This window comes from Pelophylax lessonae (genome assembly GCF_965119305.1).
Source record: "Pelophylax lessonae genome assembly, chromosome: 5".
In the NCBI taxonomy this organism is placed as follows: domain Eukaryota; kingdom Metazoa; phylum Chordata; class Amphibia; order Anura; family Ranidae; genus Pelophylax; species Pelophylax lessonae.
In genome coordinates, this window is record NC_138772.1 from 475,151,883 (window position 1) to 475,175,227 (window position 23,345).

General features: G+C 41.1%; 1 protein-coding gene across 1 annotated transcript in view; it reads right to left on the reverse strand.

The window, feature by feature from the left end:
• CDH17 (cadherin 17) overlaps window positions 1–23,345 on the reverse strand; it is a 104,748-nt gene that overhangs the window by 70,982 nt on the left and 10,421 nt on the right. The window contains exons 2-3 of the mRNA XM_082259885.1: window positions 8,481–8,567; window positions 1,390–1,527 (exon numbers count right to left, since the gene is read on the reverse strand). Of these exons, the coding sequence (XP_082116011.1) occupies window positions 1,390–1,527; window positions 8,481–8,567 (225 nt within the window). The remainder of the gene's footprint in view (window positions 1–1,389; window positions 1,528–8,480; window positions 8,568–23,345) is intronic.

Genomic DNA, 23,345 nt, shown 5'->3' on the forward strand with positions numbered 1-23,345 from the left:
GGGGTATTGTCAAGAGGAAGATGAGAGACACCAGACTCAAGAATGCAGACAGGCTGAAGGCCACTATCAAAGCAACCTTGGCTTCCCTAACACCTCAGCAGTGCCAGAGGCTGATCGCCCCCATGCCACGCAGCATTAATGCAGTAATTCATGCAAAAAAGTAACCCCGACCAAGTATTGAGTGCATACTATACTGTACATGGACATACTTTTCAGTAAGCCAACATTTCTCTATTACAAATCCAATTTTTTATTGGTCTGATGTAATATTCAAATTTTCTGAGATACTGAATTTTGGGTTTTCACTAGCTGTAAGCCCTAATCATCAAAATGAAAAGAAAGAAATGCTTGAAATATATCACTCTGTGTAACACATCTATATAAAATATATGAGTTTCACTTTATGAATTGAATTACTAAAATAATTAACTTTTTGATGATATTCTTATTTTATGAGATGCACCTGTATTTTATCAAAGCTGGTTTTACATCTGTGATGGCATCAATGTGCTGCTCATGCATTTCTACTCAATAAGTAGCACTGCTGAGCAGGGCTGTGCTTCTGGGCATGCATCTGATAGTAGCTGGAGGTACAGGGAAAGGCCTTGTTCACACAGGGTGTACTAAACCATATGCTGTATGGCCATGTTTACTTGCATGGGGAAGATGTTCTGCGCATCTCTGTGCAGGAATTCCCATTTAAGTAAATTGGGACACAGAAGCTGCATGGACATAGCCACTGTTCCAAATTTGACACCTATGTGGGTGCATGTCCCAAGCTCATACAGTGTATCTTTAGTAAATCAGCCGCAAAATGTGTATAACATATCCTTATTAAGCGGTAGTAAACTGCATAAAAATAAAAGTAGGCACCAGGCAGTTTAAGTCATAATGTGCTAGTATGCATCACAAACTAGCACATTATAACAGACATACCTGAAAACAAAGCCTTCAAGCAGCATGCTATCAATACTGAAGGCTCTTCCATCTTCACTTGGTCTTCCTTCTGGGTTGGTGAGCTTTGGCGATATGAATGGCTGAGCCAGCGATGATGTCACTCCTCGCATTCACGGGAGTCGCTGTTTACGGCACGGCTCTGAAGGAACGGCACGGGTATGCCGTTCCTTCAGAACGCATGCATTGGAGATGTCACCGGCTGCATCTAAAGTAAATATCTCCGAAACGGTGCACGTTTAGGAGATGTTTATTGTACCTATAGGTAAGCATTTTTATAGGCTTACCTATAGGTTTATATCATACATGGGAGTTTACTCCCACTTTAACTACAGATTTACACTATATGCCCATAACATCTAGTGAAGTGAAAACCTTTAAAACTAAGGATAGTGATTTTATCATAAAGTAAAGGTGAAATAAATCTGGTATTACCTGCAAACTGTATTGACGTTTTTTTGTCCAGTCCAGTGGTCCAGTTGTCTGCAGCATCCCATTTTGGGTAATTTCAATTAAATTGTCTGTTGCTCCTTCAAGAACAAACGAATGGGATCTGACATCGCTTTTCTGAAACTGTTTAAACCATATGTAGCAATTAGAAATCGTTTTCATGTTATATGCAAGAATGCATATAAGTAATAAGTTGATGTGACACTCACACGTTTTTATTACTTCTAAACTGGATCACAGTACTCCTCCTAACAATGACTGTACCTTGCTTTTTCTCCAGAAGGGCCATATTTATTCTGATCTCATCCAGAGTATACATTAGATTTCCTTACACTTGATGTGATGTCACAGATGTGTAAATCCTGGTGCCTATGCAGTTACCTTTGCTCTGGGTTGTATGTGCTCACACAGATCAGCCCCCTGTGGCTGCCTCTCATCTTGCCACAAAGTTGCATTGTACAGTCCGAGTGATCTTTTAAGGAGAGATGCCTAAGGCTCCGTTCACATGTCAGCGTATGGATCGCGGGCAGAACCGCCGCGGTTCCGCCCGCGATCCGGAGGTTATTGCAAATCGCGGAACGATTTGTCCGTTGATTTGCAATAGCCCCCCAAACGCTGAGCGATGTTGCCGCGATTTCCGCCTGCCGAATCGCGGTAACATCGCGCAAAAAAAATCACGGGACGCAATACGCTCCAAAGAAGCTCTTGTACTTTTTTGGGCGTAATGCGTCCCGCGATTTTTTTTTTGCGCGATGTTACCGCGATTCGGCAGGCGGAAATCGCGGCAACATCGCTCAGCGTTTGGGGGGCTATTGCAAATCAACGGGCAACGCACAGGCGTCCCGCGATTTGCAATAATCTCCGGATCGCGGGCGGAACCGCTGCGGTTCTGCCTGCGATCCATACGCTGACATGTGAACGGAGCCTAAGGAAAAGTTTTCTCCTGCACGCAGCAGTATACTGAATAAAATGTATCAGATTTTGCTTTTATTCTAAGTACAGTACAGTCAGTTTACTGGTGCTCATGGGTTATTTTTTAATTGGAAAAGCTAAGACTTTTCTTTTTCAATTATACTATTGCTCTAGAACAGAATTTTGTAACCCTTTTTAAGTCAACGCACCCTTTAAAATTCTGCACAAAGGCACCCCATTCTAAAATATTAGGAACTAAAAAAAAAAAGTTTTACATAATGCAGCAGCATCCACACACATAGGGGACCCAGCATTAGAGCTGAATTAACCACTTCTGGACCGGAAGGATTTGCCTCCTTAATGACCAGGCCATATTTTTCGATTTGGCACTGCATTACTTTAATGGACAATTGCGGGTAGTGCGACATTGTACCTAAATAAAATTGACGCCCTTTTTTTCTCACAAATAGAGCTTTCTTTTGGTGGTGTTTGATCACCTGTGTGATTTTTATTTTTTCCGCTATAAACAAAAAAAGAGCGACAATTCTAAAAAAAAAAAAAAAAAAAAAAAAAACAATACTTTTTACATTCTGCTATATAACATTCCCAAAAAAATATATATAAAAATCAACATTTTTAAACATTTTAGGCCAATTTGTTTTCTGCTACATATTTTTGGTAAAAAAAAAAATTGCAATAAGCGTATTTTTGCTGGTTTGAGCAAAAGTTATCACATCTACTAACTACTGGAAAGATTTATGTCATTTTTATTGTTTTTTTTTTTTTTTTACTAGTAATGGTGGAGATCTGCGATTTTTTGCCGGACTGCGACATTGCGGTGGACAGACCAGACCCCTGACTGACTGACATTTTTGACACTTTTGGGGGGACCTAAAAATATGCACTGTTACTGTAATAATGACACTGGCAGGGAAGGAGTTAACACAGTGGGTGCTCAAGGGGTTAAATGTGTACCTAGGGGCATGTTTCTAACTGCGGGGGCGCGTGGCTTGTGAAATGATCACAGAGACCTGTGATCCTATATAGAAGAATGCATTGCAGGGAGAAGAACGGTCAGCTGTGTTTACAACTCTCTCAGCGGGGAATGATCGTGGGTGTCAGGCGGCAATCCGAGCCACCTGCCATGTACATCAGCTTCCCTGCTGACGAGCGGGGGCAGGAGCGCACCGCCGGTGGCACGCACTCGCCCTCTAGCTGCCTGCGCTAATATCTATTTAATTTGTGTAGATGTGTGTTTAGATATTCATACTATAATAAACATCTTTTCTTTTAGTTACAAATATGTATTTTAATTTGCTCTTTATAATGTTTGAGATCTGAAACAAGCAGTGTTTACTATATAAATAAAAATCGCTGGTCACTAATGGGGGGGGAGGGGTTTTTTTTTTTTTTTTTTCTTTTTGGGAGGGTTGGGTTTTATGGGGTTTGGTTTGGATTATTTGAATTTTCATTATATTTTATATAATGGGAGTGTAAATAGAACCTGAAATACAGAGATAATTGCTATAATAAGAGCGGGGAATAATAACTAGAGAGAGAGATAGAAGGAAGAAAGAGGATAAGAAAAGGAAATAGAAAGGGTAAAAAGATTAAAAATAAAGAAATAAAAATTATAACGATAAATGACTTAACTTCTTCCCATATATATAATTTTGTACAGGTGATGTGTTATATATTTGTTAAAACTGAGATGTTCAAAACTCCAGATGTTTGTATATTTTGAATAGAATAAAATAAAAGTAAAATAATATTTGAAAAAAAAAATTACTATAATTACCTTTCTGTCACCAGGCTTCGAGTTCAGATTTGCATCAGCCTGAGACACTTTTGAGATGATTAAGAATTATTTGAACCTTCAAGCAGGTTTTGGCTCTCCCAAGACTTATATTGGAATACAAAACCCACTTAAAGCGAAAAAAAGCCCATTGACACATTGCTCTAAAGCCTAGTACACACCACTACCTTTTTTTTTTTGTTCGTTCTATAGAGCAAGTTGAATGAAAAAAAATGACAGCTTAGGTCGGAGACGCTGTACTTACAATCGGATATTAGTACAGCGATCTCCTCTGCTGTTCTATTCTATTGTGTTCTGACAGGGGGTGCCCTCCCTCGCCAGAACAATCCCAGTCAACCATTGGCTGCGAGTGTTAATCGGGAGCCAGTCAACTGCTGGTTTTCAAAAACATTTTTTATTATTTAAAAAGAACCAGGTCTTTATAACCATCTTTGTCCTATGTGTCTCGTAGGGAGACCTCCCTTCACTTACTGTCAGGAAATTGTGGGGAACCTCTCCAAAGGGGAGAGAAACAAAAAACATTAAGGTTGGGTTCACACTTAGTGCGGACGCAGCTCACAGCAGGGGTCCAGTGCGTCCCTGTTCAACGTTTCAGGGACAAATAAAACCAGAATTTTTGCCAGAATTCGGACCTGAAACTGAGCCAAAGACGCACAGGACCCCTGTGCAATCCACTCTTCAGCAGCCATGGAGATGTGTTAACCGGCTCCACTGAGAATCGGGCACTCTCTCTTGTCATGGGAATTAGATGTGGAGAAACCTGCATCTAATTCGCACTAGTGTGAACCCAGATTTATGGTGGAGCAAGGAAGGGTAATGTTGTTATGGCTTTTCATGCCCTTTGCTGTCCATACGTTCTGGTCCTAGTGATGACAACCCCCCACATCCATTTCTTTTAGGGACCCCACATCAACAGAATGTAAAGGAAAAATATTGCCAGTGGGGTCATGGACAAAAATAAAAATCTAAGAGAAACTTTACCTTTTCTCTACTCTACTATCCAAAATGGAAAAAAAAAACTTTAAGACATGGTAGGTCTAGACTCCACAAAAGCATGTCATCATGTGCTTCTCAGTAGGGTGACATGATCTCAAAATACGTATGGCCTTTTTTACCATTTCTGTCAGCTTCATTGTCAGATTGAATAAATTCTACAATTTACCATCAAAAGCTATAAATTATATCTTCTTACAATATAAACGTATCTATTGGATGGATAACTTCCTGTCTAATCCCCCCTACAATAATGAGCCCTATTATGTCATCTTTTCCCTAAAACATCAAACTACACCGAAGAGGAAGCAATGAAGTAAAATTGCATACTATGTCATATAACAGTACAAGCGGAGGTCTTTGTACATCCACATTTGTAAATGTTTGCTTTTCTAGGAAAACATGCATTTTTGGTGCCCTGGCTCTATAAAATATAAACACTAATGTATTGACTCTTCAGAACTCTCATCTTTAACGTGGTTTTAGCCAAGAAAGGAAGTGTAAGGATGGGTGAACAAACACAGGAATTTTATGGTTCCTCTTTCACAAGATCTTTCCAGTGTTAACCTGTACTTAAAGGTGGCACACCCAGCCTTTACTGGGGCAATAAATGAGCCTGGCATTGAGTAAGCATGACTTAACTTTCATAGTCATAAACTACTGAGTTGGCTGAACTCACCTTTAACGTTTATGTATATTTAGGTCACAGTAAATAACTATAGTTTGGACAGAGAGTGATGAGATAATGAGCAGTTTTCTCATAAGTCAATAACTAGTCCATATCAGAATAAGGTAATAAGGCATATTGCCAACAAGGTGGGAGTTATAGTAAAACTACCTACATACTTTATACGGCAATTGGCCATGCATGTGTGATTCAACATCTCAATTACCTTTCTTACAAAAGATGGTTGGAAAAACATCTTCACAGCGAGTGCATGTGTATGTTTTTTGTCTGTATAGGAAAATGATCCACCAGTTTGTCACCCTGAGATAAAGGGGAGGCCATACAGACATTGTTCTCTAACCTTACTGCTAGACAGTTGCATCAATAGGGTTGGTGTCACCTGGTTGTGGGCCGGCAGCGCACGGTCATGGTGCACACCCCAGACCGGCCCCTGTAAATGATGTGGTCAGTGCCGGCGCACCGATCCATGTGCTGTCACGGATGGGGTTTACACCATCGCAGTCAGAAATCACTTCCTACTTGATGGTGTCACCCCTCTGGCAGGTGTCACCCAGGTACAGTCGGCACCCCCCACACCCAATAGTGACGCCATTGTGGTTTGATGAGGTGAACATAAGGCTCAACACACTAAGCTGTAATGTATGTGTTACTTTCCATAGCAATAGCTATTTGAAGCCATGTGACTGTTATCTGCATCTCCGTTGCATCCAGTATGGCAAGTGACATTTCCTAGAGTGATGTAATCTCCGCTGTAGAGCAAAAGATCAAGTACTGGGATTCAAAGCAATCAAGGTACTCTAATGGAATACATAATAAAGGGACATAGGAGGAAGCCTCTGTCCAAACTGGGACTCCCTGAGTGGCAGGGACATGGAGCAAAGATCTAAGTGCCTATTTCTGTACATTGTTCAGAATGGGTTAACACTTTGTGAGCCTCAGAATTCAGGTACCTTCTGGGTTTCTGAGTAATGTCAATCTGTAGTTGTGGTTAGCGGGTTTTGCTATGTAGGAACTCTGCCAAGTGAACTCTCTGGTTTGCTAATCAGTTCTAATGACTATGGTTTTTCTGTTTTTATTGGATCTCACAGTAATAGTAAGCTGACATTATGCTAGACACAAAAGCAGTCTTAAAATTTGGCTGGCTTGGAGTACAAACTTTTCGATTTTGGTGATGTGTTGCTGTGTTTCACTTTGAATGGTGCGAACACTACTACACTACACACGCTGAGGACTGTGGAACTCTTACGTGTGTCTTGTCGGATTTTGGTTACATTGTGCTACATTCAGAATGAATGGGCTGGCTTAACTGATGAACACATGACACAAGTTGTGGATGGCTTTGTAAGGTATTGTTAGTATTTATTTTTTTAAATTATTGGGTGAGTGGCAGCCAATGGAGGGATTGACAGAGAGGGGTAGCAGACGCTGAGTTGTTTGTAAGGTGAATGAGTCTGGCGGCAGCATTTATGATGGACTGAAGGGGGGATAGCCCATGTAAAGGTAAGTCAAAGAGAAGGGAGTTGCAATTGTTGAGGCGCAGAGATGTATAGTAACGAAGTACAACTACTTAAGTACTGTACTTAAGTACCGAAATGCGGTATCTGTACTTTCCTAGAGTAGAATTTTTTTCTCCTACTTCTACTTTTACTTCACTACATTTTTTCGATGATTTCGATACTTCTACTCAAGTATTTTTTTTTTGTGCTGCATAGTTACTCGTTACTTTTAAAAAAATTACCACTGCCAGAACAGTAGATGGCAGGTTTCATGAAGTTCAAAAAAATGTGTATAATGTCATTTGTAAATCAGCGCATACAAAAATAAAGGCTGTGTATAATAAAAGCTGCTATACCAAATCTTTCCAATAAAAAGAAAATATGAAACAAACAAATAAATGGTGCTACAGCGCTTAAAGTGCATCAAGAAACTACTGACAAACACAGGTTAATCATTTGAATAAATCATTTGAAATAATAAAAAACAATATGATGTTCAAACTTTTGACTTCTTTCTTTAATAACTACATAACACAGTACTTGTACTTCTACTTTCAGTACTTGAGTAGAAATTTTTTTTCAAAACTACTGGTACTTTTTACTTTTAGTACTTAAGTAGCAAATTTTTTGAAAAAACTACTTGCAATACTTAAGTAAAAAAAATGTTGAATACTTTAGTACTTCTACTTAAGTAACTTTTTCTGCGAGCACTTCCACTTCTACTCAAGTCACTTTTTGATCGAGCACTTGTACTTTTACTCAAGTAGAAATTTCGAGTACTTTATACAAGTCTGTCGAGGCGAGAGATAACCAGGGAGCGAATCATTAGCTTTGTGGCTTCATTGGTTAGGATAGGACGTATTTTGGAGATGTTGCAGAAGTTGAGTCAGCAAGCTTTGGAAAAAGGTTGGATTATGGGGCTGAAAGGAGAATTCAGAATACAGGATAACACCTAGCACCCTGGCATGTGGGGATGTGTTGATGGTTGTGCCATTGATCTTGACAGAGAAGTCAGGGGAAGTCAGTAATTTATGGTTGGATATCAAGCAGAAGCTGGATTGACTGGATGTACGCACTGTATGCAACACAAGGCCTAATTTTCAAATATGACTGAGGTGTTATTAATTGTAGCATGATTACACAGGGATTGAAGAACATCTCATAATATTACCTGATAGATAGTTGTTTTAGCTCCTTCTTTAACATGGAATGTCTTTTCTCCTAGAGGCCCCTGCTCTAATTGTGCTTCCACAAATATCTGAAATAGAAAAAAAAAAAAAAAAGAAATTCACCCTCTGCATATCACAAACAGAAAAATAATATCTGACATTTGAACTGTCATGGTTTTATTCATGTTGTTTTTAATATAAGAGAATGTCCTCTAAAACTAGAGTTTAGCTTTTGGTGAATCGTGGCATGTTTAATCATTGATTGACTTCATAGAGTTTTCAAATTCTGACATTTCTGGTGGGGAATGTCTCAGCCATTTGATGAGTGGCAGTGCAGTGACAACTTCCTGGCAAAAAAGCTCCGGTGGGTTTGGATGAGGATACAAACACACCTGAGATCATTCCTGTTTTGTAGCCTTTTCGGGTGGATGAATGTTCACATACAGTATGGAGGACTGATTTTATCAAAACAGTATATATCTATGAGAGTAGCATTTTTGTCTCAGTACAGATTTCCTTTATTACAGAGAAACTCCTCACAAGAATGTTCCTGGTTTCCAGTCTTGAGATAAAAGCTCCTTTCTCATGGGGCATACTCTGCAAGGAGTCCACTTGCACAGCGGGGAATCTGTCCACTGAACCCCACTGAGCAGGCAGATGGCTGGTCTGTGTCTGCTCCACTTATGCAGAGCACAAAACAGACACAGCCCGGTCTCTTCTATGGGTGGTTGGACATAAACAAACCTTCTGTCCATCTACACCTGCCGTTACATAGAGGAGAATAGAGGATCTGATCGGGTCCCCCTCAAAAACGTACAGGTGGACCTGACTGGACTGCTAGTGGGAAAGGGGCCTTGAACAGCACAGTCCTGCTTGGCAGGAGAGAGGACCTAATCTTTCTTTGCTGCAGTTTCATTTTCACTTACAAGTGTCCTCTTCACTACTACCCTGTGACTGGACATAAAAAGGAGAAGCAGCGCACTGATGAGCTTAGTCACCCTGTCAGCTCTCTTCTCCTATCAATATGCTTCCTGCACTGTGGGACAAATGATTGGGCCCTGGTATGTCTGCTCCCTTTACCTCTTTTGAGCTTTGCTGAACAGTGGACAACAAGTGGTCATTTTCCGGTAGTTACATTGCTTACATAAAAAAAAAAAAAAATGTATTAATTAATAAACATCTGCATTCATTTGTACCTATTTTATCTGCCTGGTGTTAAGCTTTAAATAGACAATAATAAACCTGTGCATAAAGCAGCTAAAGGGTCGATTTTGACAGAAGTAACCTACTGATTACACCCCATTGGCTTTACTACATTGACCTTGAACTCTGAGGTTGATTTACTAAAGGTTTTGAGAATCTTCATACAGTAAATTGGTGTTGAGAATCTTCACACGGTAAATTGTGTAAATATACATTTCAGTTACCCAATCATGTCAAAAGTAAATTTTTGTTTTCTTTTTTATCTGTGCTTGACTAAATAATTGAAATAAATATTCATACCATTCATTGTGTGAAGATTCTCAACTGTTTTAGTAAATCAGCCTCATTGCGTATGCAGCATCACAGGCTCAACACGGCAGCCAGGCATCCAGCTTTTTCAGGCAAGGTCAAAAATGGAAGCCACCACATTCCTCTCCTGATAGGGTTCTAGATTTGCCTTTTAGGCCTGGTTCACACCTATGCTGGTTGCAGTTTGCATATTCCAGGTGCATTTTGTGTTTTTCAATACATGTTTTTGACCCATTGAAGTCTATGGAACCAAAAACCAGAAAAAAAGTCCCTGGCCCTTTCCATAAAAAACAGATGTGACTGTGACCCATAGGAAACCATGTTAAATGGACTGCAGTGTGTTTCTGCAAAAATAAAAACACATAAAAAAAATGCACTGGTGTGAACCAGGCCTCAGTGATTTTTAATGGTGATAGCCTTACATTCTGCACATCTGCTGGAGTAATTACAAAGACATCCCTTCTCCTATCAGCATTTTATTGTATATTAAAGAGAACACAACAGGAATGTAGCAGGTGGAACTCCAATGCATGAGCTGAAAAACAGCAGGCAGATGTTGCTGCTTTAGGCCCCATTCACACTAGTGCGACTTGTCCCGCGATTTTGGACCGCAAAATCGCATGACAAGTCGTTTTCCATTATTTTCAATAGCCCCATTCACATCAGTGCGTTTTGAAGTCGCACCCACTTCAAAGTAGTTCCTGCACTACTTTGCCATGATTTTAATACGTTTTCATGTCCATAGACCTCAATGTAAACCCTCCAAAACGCATGCAAATTGCACATGAATAATACAGACGCGATTTCAGCGCAACTTCTTTCCGTTGTATCTCAAAGCTATACACAAGCACCTTTTTGACCCTTGCCCCACCCAATCCTAAAGTTGCACAAAAGTCGGAATGACCACAAATCGCATCGAAATCGCGTCAAAATCACAGTAAAATCGCGGCTACAAATCGCGGCAAAATCGCGCAACTTTTCAGTCGCACTGGTGTGAAAGGGGCCTTAGTCACCAAAGGCTTGATCTACCAAACTCTACAATTAAATCCTTAAAGTGGAACTTCACTCTTTCAATCAACTTTAACTATTTCTATTCTTTATGCTGTTAGGATTGGTAAATAGATAGAATGATATATCATATTTGCTTGTTTTAAACAGTTTTGTTACATTTTTTTAGTTACTTCCTATTTTTCATGCCTAGACAAATTGCTTCATACATTACAGGAGTGGAGGAGGGGTTTACTCAGCCAAACACACCCTCCTACCTGCATGCCTGAGCTAAGCACAAATGGATTCCAGGTTGAGTTTGCAAAACCCTGCACAAGCTATTGTTAGAAATTCTGTATATAGCCCTACAGAACAGACAGTGCACAGTTCACATGGGCTTTGCTACTTAAAGCGGTGGTAAACCGCTGCAAAACAAAAAAAAAACTAAAATCTTTCCCTTGTAAGAAAAATACATAATTTGGTAGTATGAATTACATACTAGAACACTATGCAAGACTTATCTTAAAATGAAGCCCTCCAGCGCCACGCTGTCACAGGGCTTCCATCTTCACCTGACCTTCCTTCTGGGTTCACAGCCTCCGGCTTCATGAGTGGCTGGGGCCATGATGACGTCCCTCCTGGGCATGAGCCCGGGAGCCCTCATTTAGGGCACTGTCAAGGTATGTCAAAGCTTTAGAGCGCATGCGCTGCTGACGTCAGCGGCTGCATGCAGTGTGAATATCTCCTATACAGTGCAAGTTTAGGAGATATTCACTGTGCCTACAGGTAAGCCTTATTATAGGCTTCCCTGTATGTTTAAGTGAAAGAAATTAGTTTACTACAACTTTAACTGCAAACAGGAAACAAGAACTGTATTACAGCGAAAAGACATAGAGCATACTATAGATGCAGCTATAAACTTAAAAATACTGCCATCTACTGGTTGAAGAATATATCTCTACTGAATACTGATGTACAGTAGTTGTTGCACAGAATACCATTCTGTATTCCAACACCCCCACTCAACAATTACTCCTTATATTAGTCCCATTTCAGATCTCAGGTCTATAAATCTGTTTCTTGTAAGCGGTTTCGTCAAATGCTCTGATCCACTTTTGTTTCTCAATCACTCTAACAGAGGGGGAGCTTCCGGGTATGAGGAGAATGTGGCCTTACAATATGATGGTGCTCTCTCCTGAGCAACCAATGGTCATGTGTTGTGGGAAGTGACATCATTTTTCTGGATAGGCTTTGACACTTTAAGGCCTTCCGTACATGAGCCAATATCTGATCTAACCATCATTTTTGATGATTGTATGGATTAACAACCAAGAACAAGCATGCATTAGTATCAGATGTTGTTTCTTCTGCAGGTATCTCAGCATGTTGTTAGAGTAAGCCTACAAGACTAACAGATACAGGCATACCCCGCTTTAAGTACACTCACTTTAAGTACACTCGCGAGTAAGGACACAGCTTGTTCAGCTTGGCATGACACTACTCCCGGTTTTTAACATTGGCGTCTATAGGAAATCTTGGTCAGCTTGACATGGCACTGCTCCCAAACCATAAGTGACAGGGCTACCAAACTTAGGAAGCACCGAGAGGGGACCCAGGACTACAACATATCCTGTTTGTGGCTGGCCAGCTTGCCTAGGTAATCTACTATGTCATAGTCCTGGATCCCCTTAACATGCTCCCCAAGCTTGGCATCCTTGTCACATGGTTTGGGAGCAATGCCATGTCAAGCTGACCAAGATTTCCTATGGAGCTAGTGTATTTACATGCATTGAGAAGTGAAAAAAGGTATTGCTTCACTTTAAGTACATTTTCGTTTTACATACATGCTCTGGTCCCATTGTGTACTTAAAAGTGAGGTATGCCTGTATTTAGGTATTGCATTTTAAAGGGAGAGATAAAAAATAAGGACATATGAGGCCACACTGATATGTGCATATGCTTCTTCTATAAGCGCATCTTGTGTTCCAGGTATATCCAGATTAGTCATAAACGGCCATCACCCCAATATAAAGTGCCAAAATACAGCGCAAAAAGGTACATACTAAAAATGATAATAATCACATAAATATAACATAAGTAATCTTAAAGTGCCATGTGCAAACCAAGTGCATATAAACAAATATAGTGAGGTGTAGTAGGAGTTGGAGCAGTCGCTTTAGCCAGGAAAGAAAAGTGTGCTTCTGTTTAGGAACCAAGGCAATAACCTTGAGACGGCACTCCATGTGGGAGAGGTTCCAGCGATCAGCGATTTTTAGCGGGAAGATCGCTAAACGGAATTACACTATTGCAAGTTTTCTTTCCGTATTTATGCATACCGGGGGTATTGAGAACACCAGACCTCCAAGGATTCCTTATCAGGTTCCCTAATGGGACACAAGCCTTGTTGACCCTCTACAGCTGTATAGCCTAGGGGTCAATTAAGTAAGTGGATTATCCAAAGGGGGATGATTGGCACAGTCCACAGCACTGGAGTTATGGCATGATGCTGCACATTTTTCTCGGTACTTAATGCACTTTTGGTGGATTGCTATATGGACACTGCTGACTTCACTATCTACTGGACTATCAAAGTTCTTTTGCATTTTTGCACTATAATATTATATGGACACGTCTCATTTTTATTCAACACTCTATGATATTTATTGTTGAATCACTATATTTGTTTATATGCACTTGGTTTGCACATGGCACTTTAAGATTACTTATGTTATATTTATGTGATTATTATCATTTTTAGTATGTACCTTTTTGCGCTGTATTTTGCCACTTTATATTGAGAATCTGGTTATCACCCAGTTTTTGCACAGCTGCACTTGGGTTATTGTATTACTTATTCTTATCCATAGCGCGGTATATACCTTATTTTTCACATTTGGCCATCACCCCAAGATTCCAAAGATTTTTCAGACTGGACTATCTGTGTACAAGAGTGACCCTCTGTGCACAAGAGCAAATTGTCTCTGGTCACCCCATCTGTCTGTACTATGCCTTGTTTAGTATCGGGATTTCTCAGAGAACCATCAACTCCCTTTCACAGTCCAAACTTCAAAGACAGCTCTCTGTCAGGCAGGAAATGTTGTCATGGCAACATAACATATAACTATTGTTGAGTAAGCCACCCTTTTTATTTTGATCTGCTTCCAGTTTGACTGCCATTTTGTTTTATTGCTGATGATATGAAACCTTTTATTGCTGAAAGACATTTACTTCTTGTGACTATTTTATGACAGCCTACCTTCAGGTCCCCACCACTAAACACACTTGATCGTGTTGTAGATTTACAAGGCTCAAAGTCTATGACTGGTTTCAAGGCAACACATCTTTCTCCCCTCCTGCATAGTACTGTCAGGCTGTAAAACCCATAACTGCTCTGTTTACCTATGGCTCGCCATAAATTTTCTCAGATAAAAAGCAACGCTTCAACAAGCACATACTCATTTCTGTTCCTCCCAGTAGGAAAAATATTTAGTACATTGTATTTTAATTATTTAGTTGTGCATTATAGTAGGGAAGACCATTCATTTTGGATGGGCTACCAACACACTATAGCGCACATTTTTTAATGGGCCTGCATCATTTTTCCAATACGAGAGCACAGCAACATACCTTAATAGTACTTCAAAACACTATAATATTTAGGGGCACTATGCAAAATAATGGCACCGCACACAGTTACACTATATTACCAAAAGTATTGGGATGCCTGTCTTTACACACACATAAACTTTAATGGCATCCCAGTTCATAGGGTTCAATATTGAATTGGTCCACCCTTTGCAGCTATAACAGATTCATCTCTTCTGGGAAGGCTGTCCACAAGGTTTAGGAGTGTGTCTATGGGAATGTTTGACCATTCTTCCGAAAGCGCATTTGTGAGTTCAGGCACTGATTTTGGAGCGAAGGCCTGGCTCGCAGTCTCCATTCTAATTCATCCCAAAGGTGTTCTATCGGGTTAAGGTCAGGACTATGTTCAGGCCAGTCAGGATCCTCCCGCCCAAGCTCATCCATGTCTTTATGAACTTTGCTTTGTGAACTGGTCCAAATCATTTAGTCAGTGTGTATTTAGGTTTTCTGCTGCCCTAGGCCTGACTAAACTTGTGCACCCCCTAATTGAAATATGACCCACTCCTTCCTGTTTATGACCCACCCTGTCATCTGTAAACCACAGACCACAACCACAGTCTATCAGTGCCCATCAGTGTAGCCTCATCAGTTCCCATAAGTTCAGCCTCATCAGTGCCGCCTTATCAGTGCCGCCTCATTACTGCCCATCAGTGCAGCCTCATCAGTGCAGCATATCAGTACAGCCTCATCAGTGGCCATCAGTATAGCCCCATCAGTGGCCACCAGTGCAGCATATCAGTGCATCATATCAGTGCCCATCAGTGCACCTTATCAGTGCCGCCTCATCAGTGGCCATCAGCGCAGCCTCATCAGTGCAGCCTATTAGTGCCCATCAGTGCAACATATCAGTGCCCATCAGGGCACCATATCAGTGCATCCTCATCAGTGAAGCTTATCAGTGCCACCTCGTGCCCATCAGTGCAGCCTCATCCGTGCCCATCAGTGCAGCATATCAGTGTTGCCTTATCAGTTCAGCCTCATTAGTGCCCATCAGTGCAGTTTATCAGTACCCACCATTGGCAACTCATTAGTGGCCATTGGAGCAGCATATTAGTAACCATCAGCACAGCATATTAGCGTCCATCAGTGCAGCATATCAGAGCATATCAGTGCTGCCTTATCAGTACAGCCCCATCAGTTCTTTTAAGATATTTGAACTTGTGTTTGCTGCCACTGATTGTAATCATAGGATTATGTCACTTATTTGTATAATGGCTAGGAAGTCCATTGTCATTATACAAATAAGTGAAATAATCAGTGGTAGAAAACACAAGTCCAAATATCTTATAAGATTGGAGTAATCTTACTAATCCAGTGACATATTGTGATCACACATATGAGGTGAGCAGGTCCAAGATATTATTGCCATCATATACAATTAAAGTCTTAATTGTATATGCTGCAATTCAATATGCTCACTAAAGGACGAGGATGTTTAAAGAAATTAAATTATATTATTGACATGATGCCTGCCATAGCTGGGGGTGGAGGAGGGTAGGCGGAGCATTAGGCTGCAGTGCCACACTTATTAGCATTGGCGACTATCGGGCCAGTTGTATTAAGTGTGGTCGGTGACCTGCGGTCTGTCCGAATGTCCTCACCGGCCGGTATTATCATATTATCATATCATAATAATTTTAATATTACTATATTATTACTTTGAAAATACAGTCTGTATGTTGGGCTGAAACTAAGGGGAACACTTTAAATTTAATTTTACTTCCTGTATTTCTGCTTTACATGATTATAGGATAATTACAGTATATTAAAGGATAAGTGCACTATGCAAGGCTGGAGGCAAAGGGAGACAAGCTGTACAGAAGTCTGTTGAGCTGTAATGTGCGGATGCAGCCAGGAAAGAGGAGATGTGTGGCACTGGATGTAAATGACCACCGGAGGCCATGGCCATCGGATTTTCGTAATTATATTTGGTAGAGGAGAGTAGGACTGTTGGGTCAGGTATTTAGTTTAGGTTTTCCTAGATTGTAAAATGTGTATGTTGGCAAAAGCCCAAAAACACATTTAGTAAATATGCTATTTAAAATATATGTAAAGGCCTTTTTTTTTTTTTTTTTAAATATACAGTGGGGAAGGGTTGGACCCCCTGTTAGGGGTTTATTGCGGTCGGTGTTCCCTGCTGGGAGATTCACCACTCTTATTTTTAGTTATCACTAAAGCAAGAAATGAGGGAAAATCGTTCATTTGCAAAATCTGTATGGGGATGCCAGACTGATTTGCCTCCTGGACCCTGCCCTCTGGCCCAATTTACCCCATAGTACTGGCACTATACTTAAAGTGTAGCGCAAGCCGGCAGGGACCCTTTTCATGTGGGAGCCGGGAGGAGGCTGTTATTTTTTCGTGCGGGGTGCATCTTTTTTGCTGCCCCCCTGCAAAGTGCTGCCCTAGACCTGGGCCTTGTTGGCCTAGGCCAAGATACAGCACTGCATTTAGTGGAGGGGGGGTTATGGTGTGGGGTTGTGTTTTAGGGGTTGGGCTTGGCCTCTTAGTGTCAGTGAAGGGAAGTCTTAAGGCTTCAGTATACCAAGACATTTTGGACAATTTCATGCTCCCAACTTTGTGGGAACAGTTTGGGGATGGCCCCTTTCTGTTCTAACATGACAGTGCACCAGTGCACAAGAGCAAGGTCCATAAAGACATGGATGAGCTAGTTTGGGGAGGAGGAACTTGACTGACCTCAATCTGTTTGAACACCTTTGGGATGAATTAAGGCAGAGTCTGCAAGCCACATCAGTGCCTAACCTCACAAATGCTATTCTGAAAGAATGGTCAAACATTCCCATAGATACACTCCTAAATCTTGTGGACGGCCTTCCCAGAAGAGTTAAAGCTTTTATAGCTGCAAAGGGTGGGCCAACTCAATATTAAACCCTACACACTGGGATGCCATAAAAGTTCATGTGTGTGTGTAAAGTAAAGACAGGCGTCCCAATAAATTTGGTAATATAGTATATGTTTGCCATGTGTCAACATTCCTGTTGGCTACCGGAAGTTAAAAAAAATGGTCAGTTCCTCTGGGGATGAAGAAGCATGTGACTCACACCCCTTCCTCTTTTATGCCAGCGATGGTGCTTGATGGCTGGCCCACTGGTGTTACTTGGGTCGGAAGATAGTTCTTAGCCAGCCCTGTGTAAGCTCCGGCAATAGAGGCTCACAGCTTACAGAGCATTTCCTTATCTTGCTTCCAAAGGCTGAATAGAGCACTAACGGTGTGAAGGAATTGTGGGCATGTGCTTCTAGGCATTTATGAAAGGAAAGAATCAAAGCAAGATGCCTAGAATTGGTGGACCATAAAACACTGATGAATAAGTAAAAACATATACAAAATGGATAAGAACAATAATAATCTTCTATGAAAAGTTGTACAATAAATAATGTATAAAGTGCCAAGGTGATCAATCAAGTGCTCATGTGCTGAATAAGAATAAATATGAATAATACTAGAAGTAATGATCCTTTTATCACAATATAAAATATTAAAGTGGTGGTGAAATAAAGTGATCCATATAATAGGAGAAAATTAATGAGGGGAAGAATGATGAAGTACAGCTTCCAAGTTGCTGTGTTGTGAAGGGGTGAACAACTGCAACCCCAGGTTGGACAGTGGTTATCTGGATAACTGAATCAAGTGCAAGTGAAAATATCAAAAAAAAGTGCAAAAATAGACAATGATGAAAAGTTCATAAGTGATAGAGTGACACAGGACACTTCCGGTGACAACACGGTGCGATCTTTCATGAGCTTGGAATCCACAATCAAGTGTAATGGCCGCTCACCTCCATTCACAGTCAATAGAGCGTTTTGGGTATAATGAATCACTCTATGGAACCTCTGGATCAATCTCCAATCTGCTGCGAGGCTTAGGTAAACACTCTGCAATCCTCATGTATATGGACGTGCCAAATGGATAAATCAATATTCTTCTATAATGACATCGGGTAGGCGGCAACAACTGCAGTGTTCCTAGGATACTCGTTCACCAGAGATAAATAGGGGGGACTCTCATAGTGTAGTATATTCAATACTTTTAATAGATCCAAAAGAATTACATTTACATTTAAAATGACAAACGAATGCGTTCAAAAGATGCTGTAGGATCCCGCCGATAACTTTATTGATAAAGTCACGTGAGTTTGTGACGCAACGCGTCGGGAGAAGCCGTGGTGACGTCACTTCCGGTCTACGGCCGAGACTGGAAGTATCGGAAGGGACCGCATCGGCAGTATCCTACAGTATCTTTTGAACACATTCGTTTGTCATTTTAAATGTAAGTGTAATTATTTTGGATCTATTAAAAGTATTGAATATACTACACTATGAGAGTCCCCCCTATTTATCACTGGTGAACGAGTATCCTAGGAACACTGCAGTTGTTGCCGCCTACCTGATGTCATTATAAAAGAATATTGATTTATCCATTTGGCACGTCCATATACATGAGGATTGCAGAGTGTTTACCTAAGCCTCACAGCAGATTGGAGATTGATCCACAGGTTCCATTGGGTGATTCATTATACCCAAAACGCTCTATTGAGTGTGAATGGAGGTGAGCGGCCATTACACTTGATTGTGGATTCCAAGCTCACAAAAGATCGCACCGTCTTGTCACCAGGAGTGTCCTGTGTCACTCTATCACTTATGAACTTTTCATCATCGTCTATTTTTGCATTTTTGCACTTTTTGCACTTTTTTGGGACTTTGCGATTTTAATGTGATTAATTTTCATTAGTGTTTTACACTGTGTTCATCCAGTTCTCATTGGATATTATTAGGCACTTTAAGTGCATGTCACTTTCACCTAATTCTTTTTGATATTTTCACTTGCACTTGATTCAGTTATCCAGATAACCACTGTCCAACTTGGGGTTGCAGTTGTTCACCCCTTCACAACACAGCAACTTGGAAGCTGTACTTCATCATTCTTCCCCTCATTAATTTTCTCCTATTATAGGGATCACTTTATTTCACCACCATTTTAATATTTTATATTGTGATAAAAGGATCATCACTTCTAGTATTATTCATATTTATTCTTATTCAGCACATGAGCACTTGATTGATCACCTTGGCACTTTATACATTAATTATTGTACAACTTTTCATAGACGATTATTATTGTTCTTATCCATTTTGTATATGTTTTTACTTATTCATCAGTGTTTTATGGTCCACCAATTCTAGGCATCTTGCGCTGATTCTTTCCTTTCTTAACTATATTACTATGTGGTAACACTACCGAATTAGCCGCAGATTTCTGGTGTTCCATTACATTATTATTTCCCCTCCTTATTTGCATTCTCTTTCACTTTTATTGGTAGCGCATAGGTCCATCTCTTCTTTGCTTCTAGGCATTAGAGCAGTTTAAAGCGATCCTGTCCCTACAGAGTCACTTGTAAAAGAAGTCTAGATTGGGCTATAAAGGTGTAATTAGTTACCTTTACGGAGACCCAGGTTTTTTTAATGCTGCCATTCTGCTGCTCACTTGTTGCTGCAGGTATTTCATACTTTTAGGCTTTTTAATACCTGCCCCTGGTGCACACATTGGTTCCTCCCGGCAGTTTGAATCTCCTGTAGTGAGGTATAAGCCGGTCAGAGGAAATACAGGATGTGGTGGAAGAAGCACGTTTTAACACACCCTGAATTATAGAATTACTGCAGCAGCCAGGGAGCAGCATAGTCGTGGGATTTTCAAGAGTCAGGTCACAAAAAAGGTAAGTCACATGATGTTCTTTTACAGCCCAGGCTTCTTTTACTAGTCACCATATGGGCACAGGATCACTTTAAAGCGTAACTACACTTTTGTTGAGAAAAAAAACATTCCCCTCTGGGTGATCTATGTACATTAAAAGGATTATAACAACCTTTGTTGCAGATTCCTACCTTTTTTTTTTTTATTCTGAAGAAATTCCTGTGTTTCTCTGTGCCCCTGTGGGAAAATGAATCTAATGGGAGTGGTTTCATAATTATCAATCAGCTGCTGCACCTGCAGAGCACTAATGAGTAAAGCTGCTGGGCCTGAGTCCCTTTAGAAGTGTCCCTTTTGGGAGTATCTCACCAAAAATGACATTTTTGTTGCAGGGGGTGCCTTAAATCTGACTTGTATCTTAGTGCAGACTTCTGGGAAAATCAGTGAGCCAATCACACAAGCAGGAAATTATGTTTCTGGGGGGTGTTCTGTAGAACTTCTGTGTACAGAACAACTTCAGGTAGCCATATTGCATTGCATTTTTAGAAAATTACAGCGGCTGCAGATTGCAAAGCAAAGGTCTTTTTTAAAACCATCCAATCGCAATTTTCCTTGTGTCGCAATTGTATTTGCTATTTTTTTTCCCACCAAAGTGGAATTACCCTTTAAGCACTTGTTAGCAGTAACATCATTTGTAGCACACTGAAATCAATGTACTGCTAAACTTCCTGTGGAGCTCCACCAACACTCGTACGCAAGTGAAGTGATTCATGTGTAGTCATAAATAATAGCAAAATTATATAGATAGAATTAAAAACAATGAAAAATGTAAATGCACCAGGCTACAGCTTATATAAAGATTAGTGAACTCCTAAGTGAATCCTTATGACTTATTTATTAGAGGAGCACATTATTTTTTATAAGACACCAAACTATCACATAAACGTTAAAGTGATACTAAACTATACTCTTTTTTTTTTTTTACAAAAATAATCCATATACATCCACTACTTAAGGCAGAATTTAACTGCACCTGAGCTCCTCAAACTGAACATGCTATCTCATTCATTTTCAACATTCAAAGCAAGCTCACCTATCCATTCATGTCTCTGTGCTTTGTTTTGTTAAGAAATCACATTGAAACCCCCCTCCCCCCTAGCATTTCTAGCCACGACCATCTTGGGTAAGGGTAGATGATGCATGTAGTATTTTCTTCCTTGAGTCCAGCTGCTCTTAGCTCAGGCATGCAGGCAGGAGGGTGTGCTTAACCGAGAAAGCCCCTCCTCCCTCCCTTCCTCCTCCAGATGCAAACAAAAATGCCCATGAAGACTCCAGGGATGTATGACATTATTTTGGCCTAGGCCAGAAACCAGGAAGCAACTGAAGAAATGTAAAAAGTTTAAAATAAGTAAATATTATATACTTCCTATCTATTTACTAATGCTAGAAGCATAAGAATTAAAAATAGTTCAGTTTTGCATTGATGGCCCTGTAATTAATTTTTTAATAGGATTGTTTCTTACTGCCTCCTCCGTAAGCCCTTGAACCTCTCTTTTTTTGCCCTCTTTTCCTTTTATTTGAAACAAGTAGTGCATGTTAGTTGTGGTCATGTGCACTGCTCTATGCACACTACACTTGGTCACATAGTCCATAGTCTATCTTGGGAGTGAGAAGGAGAGGGTGGCTACATTCCTATACAGTGACACCATAGAGAATGAATATAGCCACCAGTGGTGGCCGGTGCGTTGGGGGCGCAGGGGCGCCACCCCCCCCCCCATCCATGCGGCTGGCCCCCTAATCTGCATGCGGGGCGCCGGACTCATGGAGTTCAATGGTTTTTTTTTTTCTGAGTCACCTGATTAGAGCCAGAGGCTCTAATGGGCTTCAGAAAAGGGTGGACCCGGGGAGCAGAGCAGTACGCCCCGAGCCCACCCATTGTGTGACAATAGCGAATGAAAATTCGCTATTGTCACACGGATCCTCCTCCTGGCCAATCAGCTTCCTGATTGGCCGAAAGGCAAAACCATGCTATTTGCCGAGGAGGAGGTGTGAGGACTCGAGGAGACGCCGGGGGACTGAGTAGAAGCCGCCGCTGCAGGTAAGTGCACTGGTCTCGGGGGTAGGGGGGGGGGTACGCTACGCTGGTAACTCTGCATTGAAAGAGGGCACACCGATCTCTCTGCATTGAAGGGGGCACGATGATCTCTCTGCATTGAAAGGGTGCACACTGATCTCTCTGCATTGAAGGGGGCACAATGATCTCTCTGCATTGAATGGGTGCACACTGATCTCTCTGCATTGAATGGGGGCACACTGATCTCTCTGTATTGAATGGGGGCACACCGATCTCAATGCATTGAAGGGGCACACTGATCTCTCTGCATTGAATGGGGGCACACTGATCTCTCTGCATTGAAAGGGGGCACACCGATCTCTCTGCATTGAAAGGGGGCACACTGATCTCTCTACATTGAAAGGGGGCACACTGATCTCTCTGCATTGAATGGGGGCACACTAATCACTCTGCATTGAATGGGGGCACACTGATCTTTCTGCATTGAATGGGGGCACACTGATCTCTCTGCATTGAAAGGGGCACACTGATCTCTCTGCATTGAAGGGGGCACACTGATCTCTCTGCATTGAATAGGGGCACAATGATCTCTCTGCTTTGAAAGGGGCACACTGATCTCTCTGCATTGAAAGGGGCACACTGATCTCTCTGCATTGAAGGGGGCTCACTGATCTCTCTGCATTGAATGGGGGCACAATGATCTCTCTGCATTGAAAGGGGACACGCTGGTCATTCTGCATTGAAAGGGGGCACACTGGTCATTCTGCATTGAAAGGGGGCATGATGATCTCTCTGCATCGAAAGGGGGCATGCTGGTCATTCTGCATTGAAAGGGGGCACGCTGGTCATTCTGCATTGAAAGGGGGCACGCTGGTCTCTCTGCATTGAATGGGGGCACGATGATCTCTCTGCATTGAATGGGGGCACGATGATCTCTCTGCATTG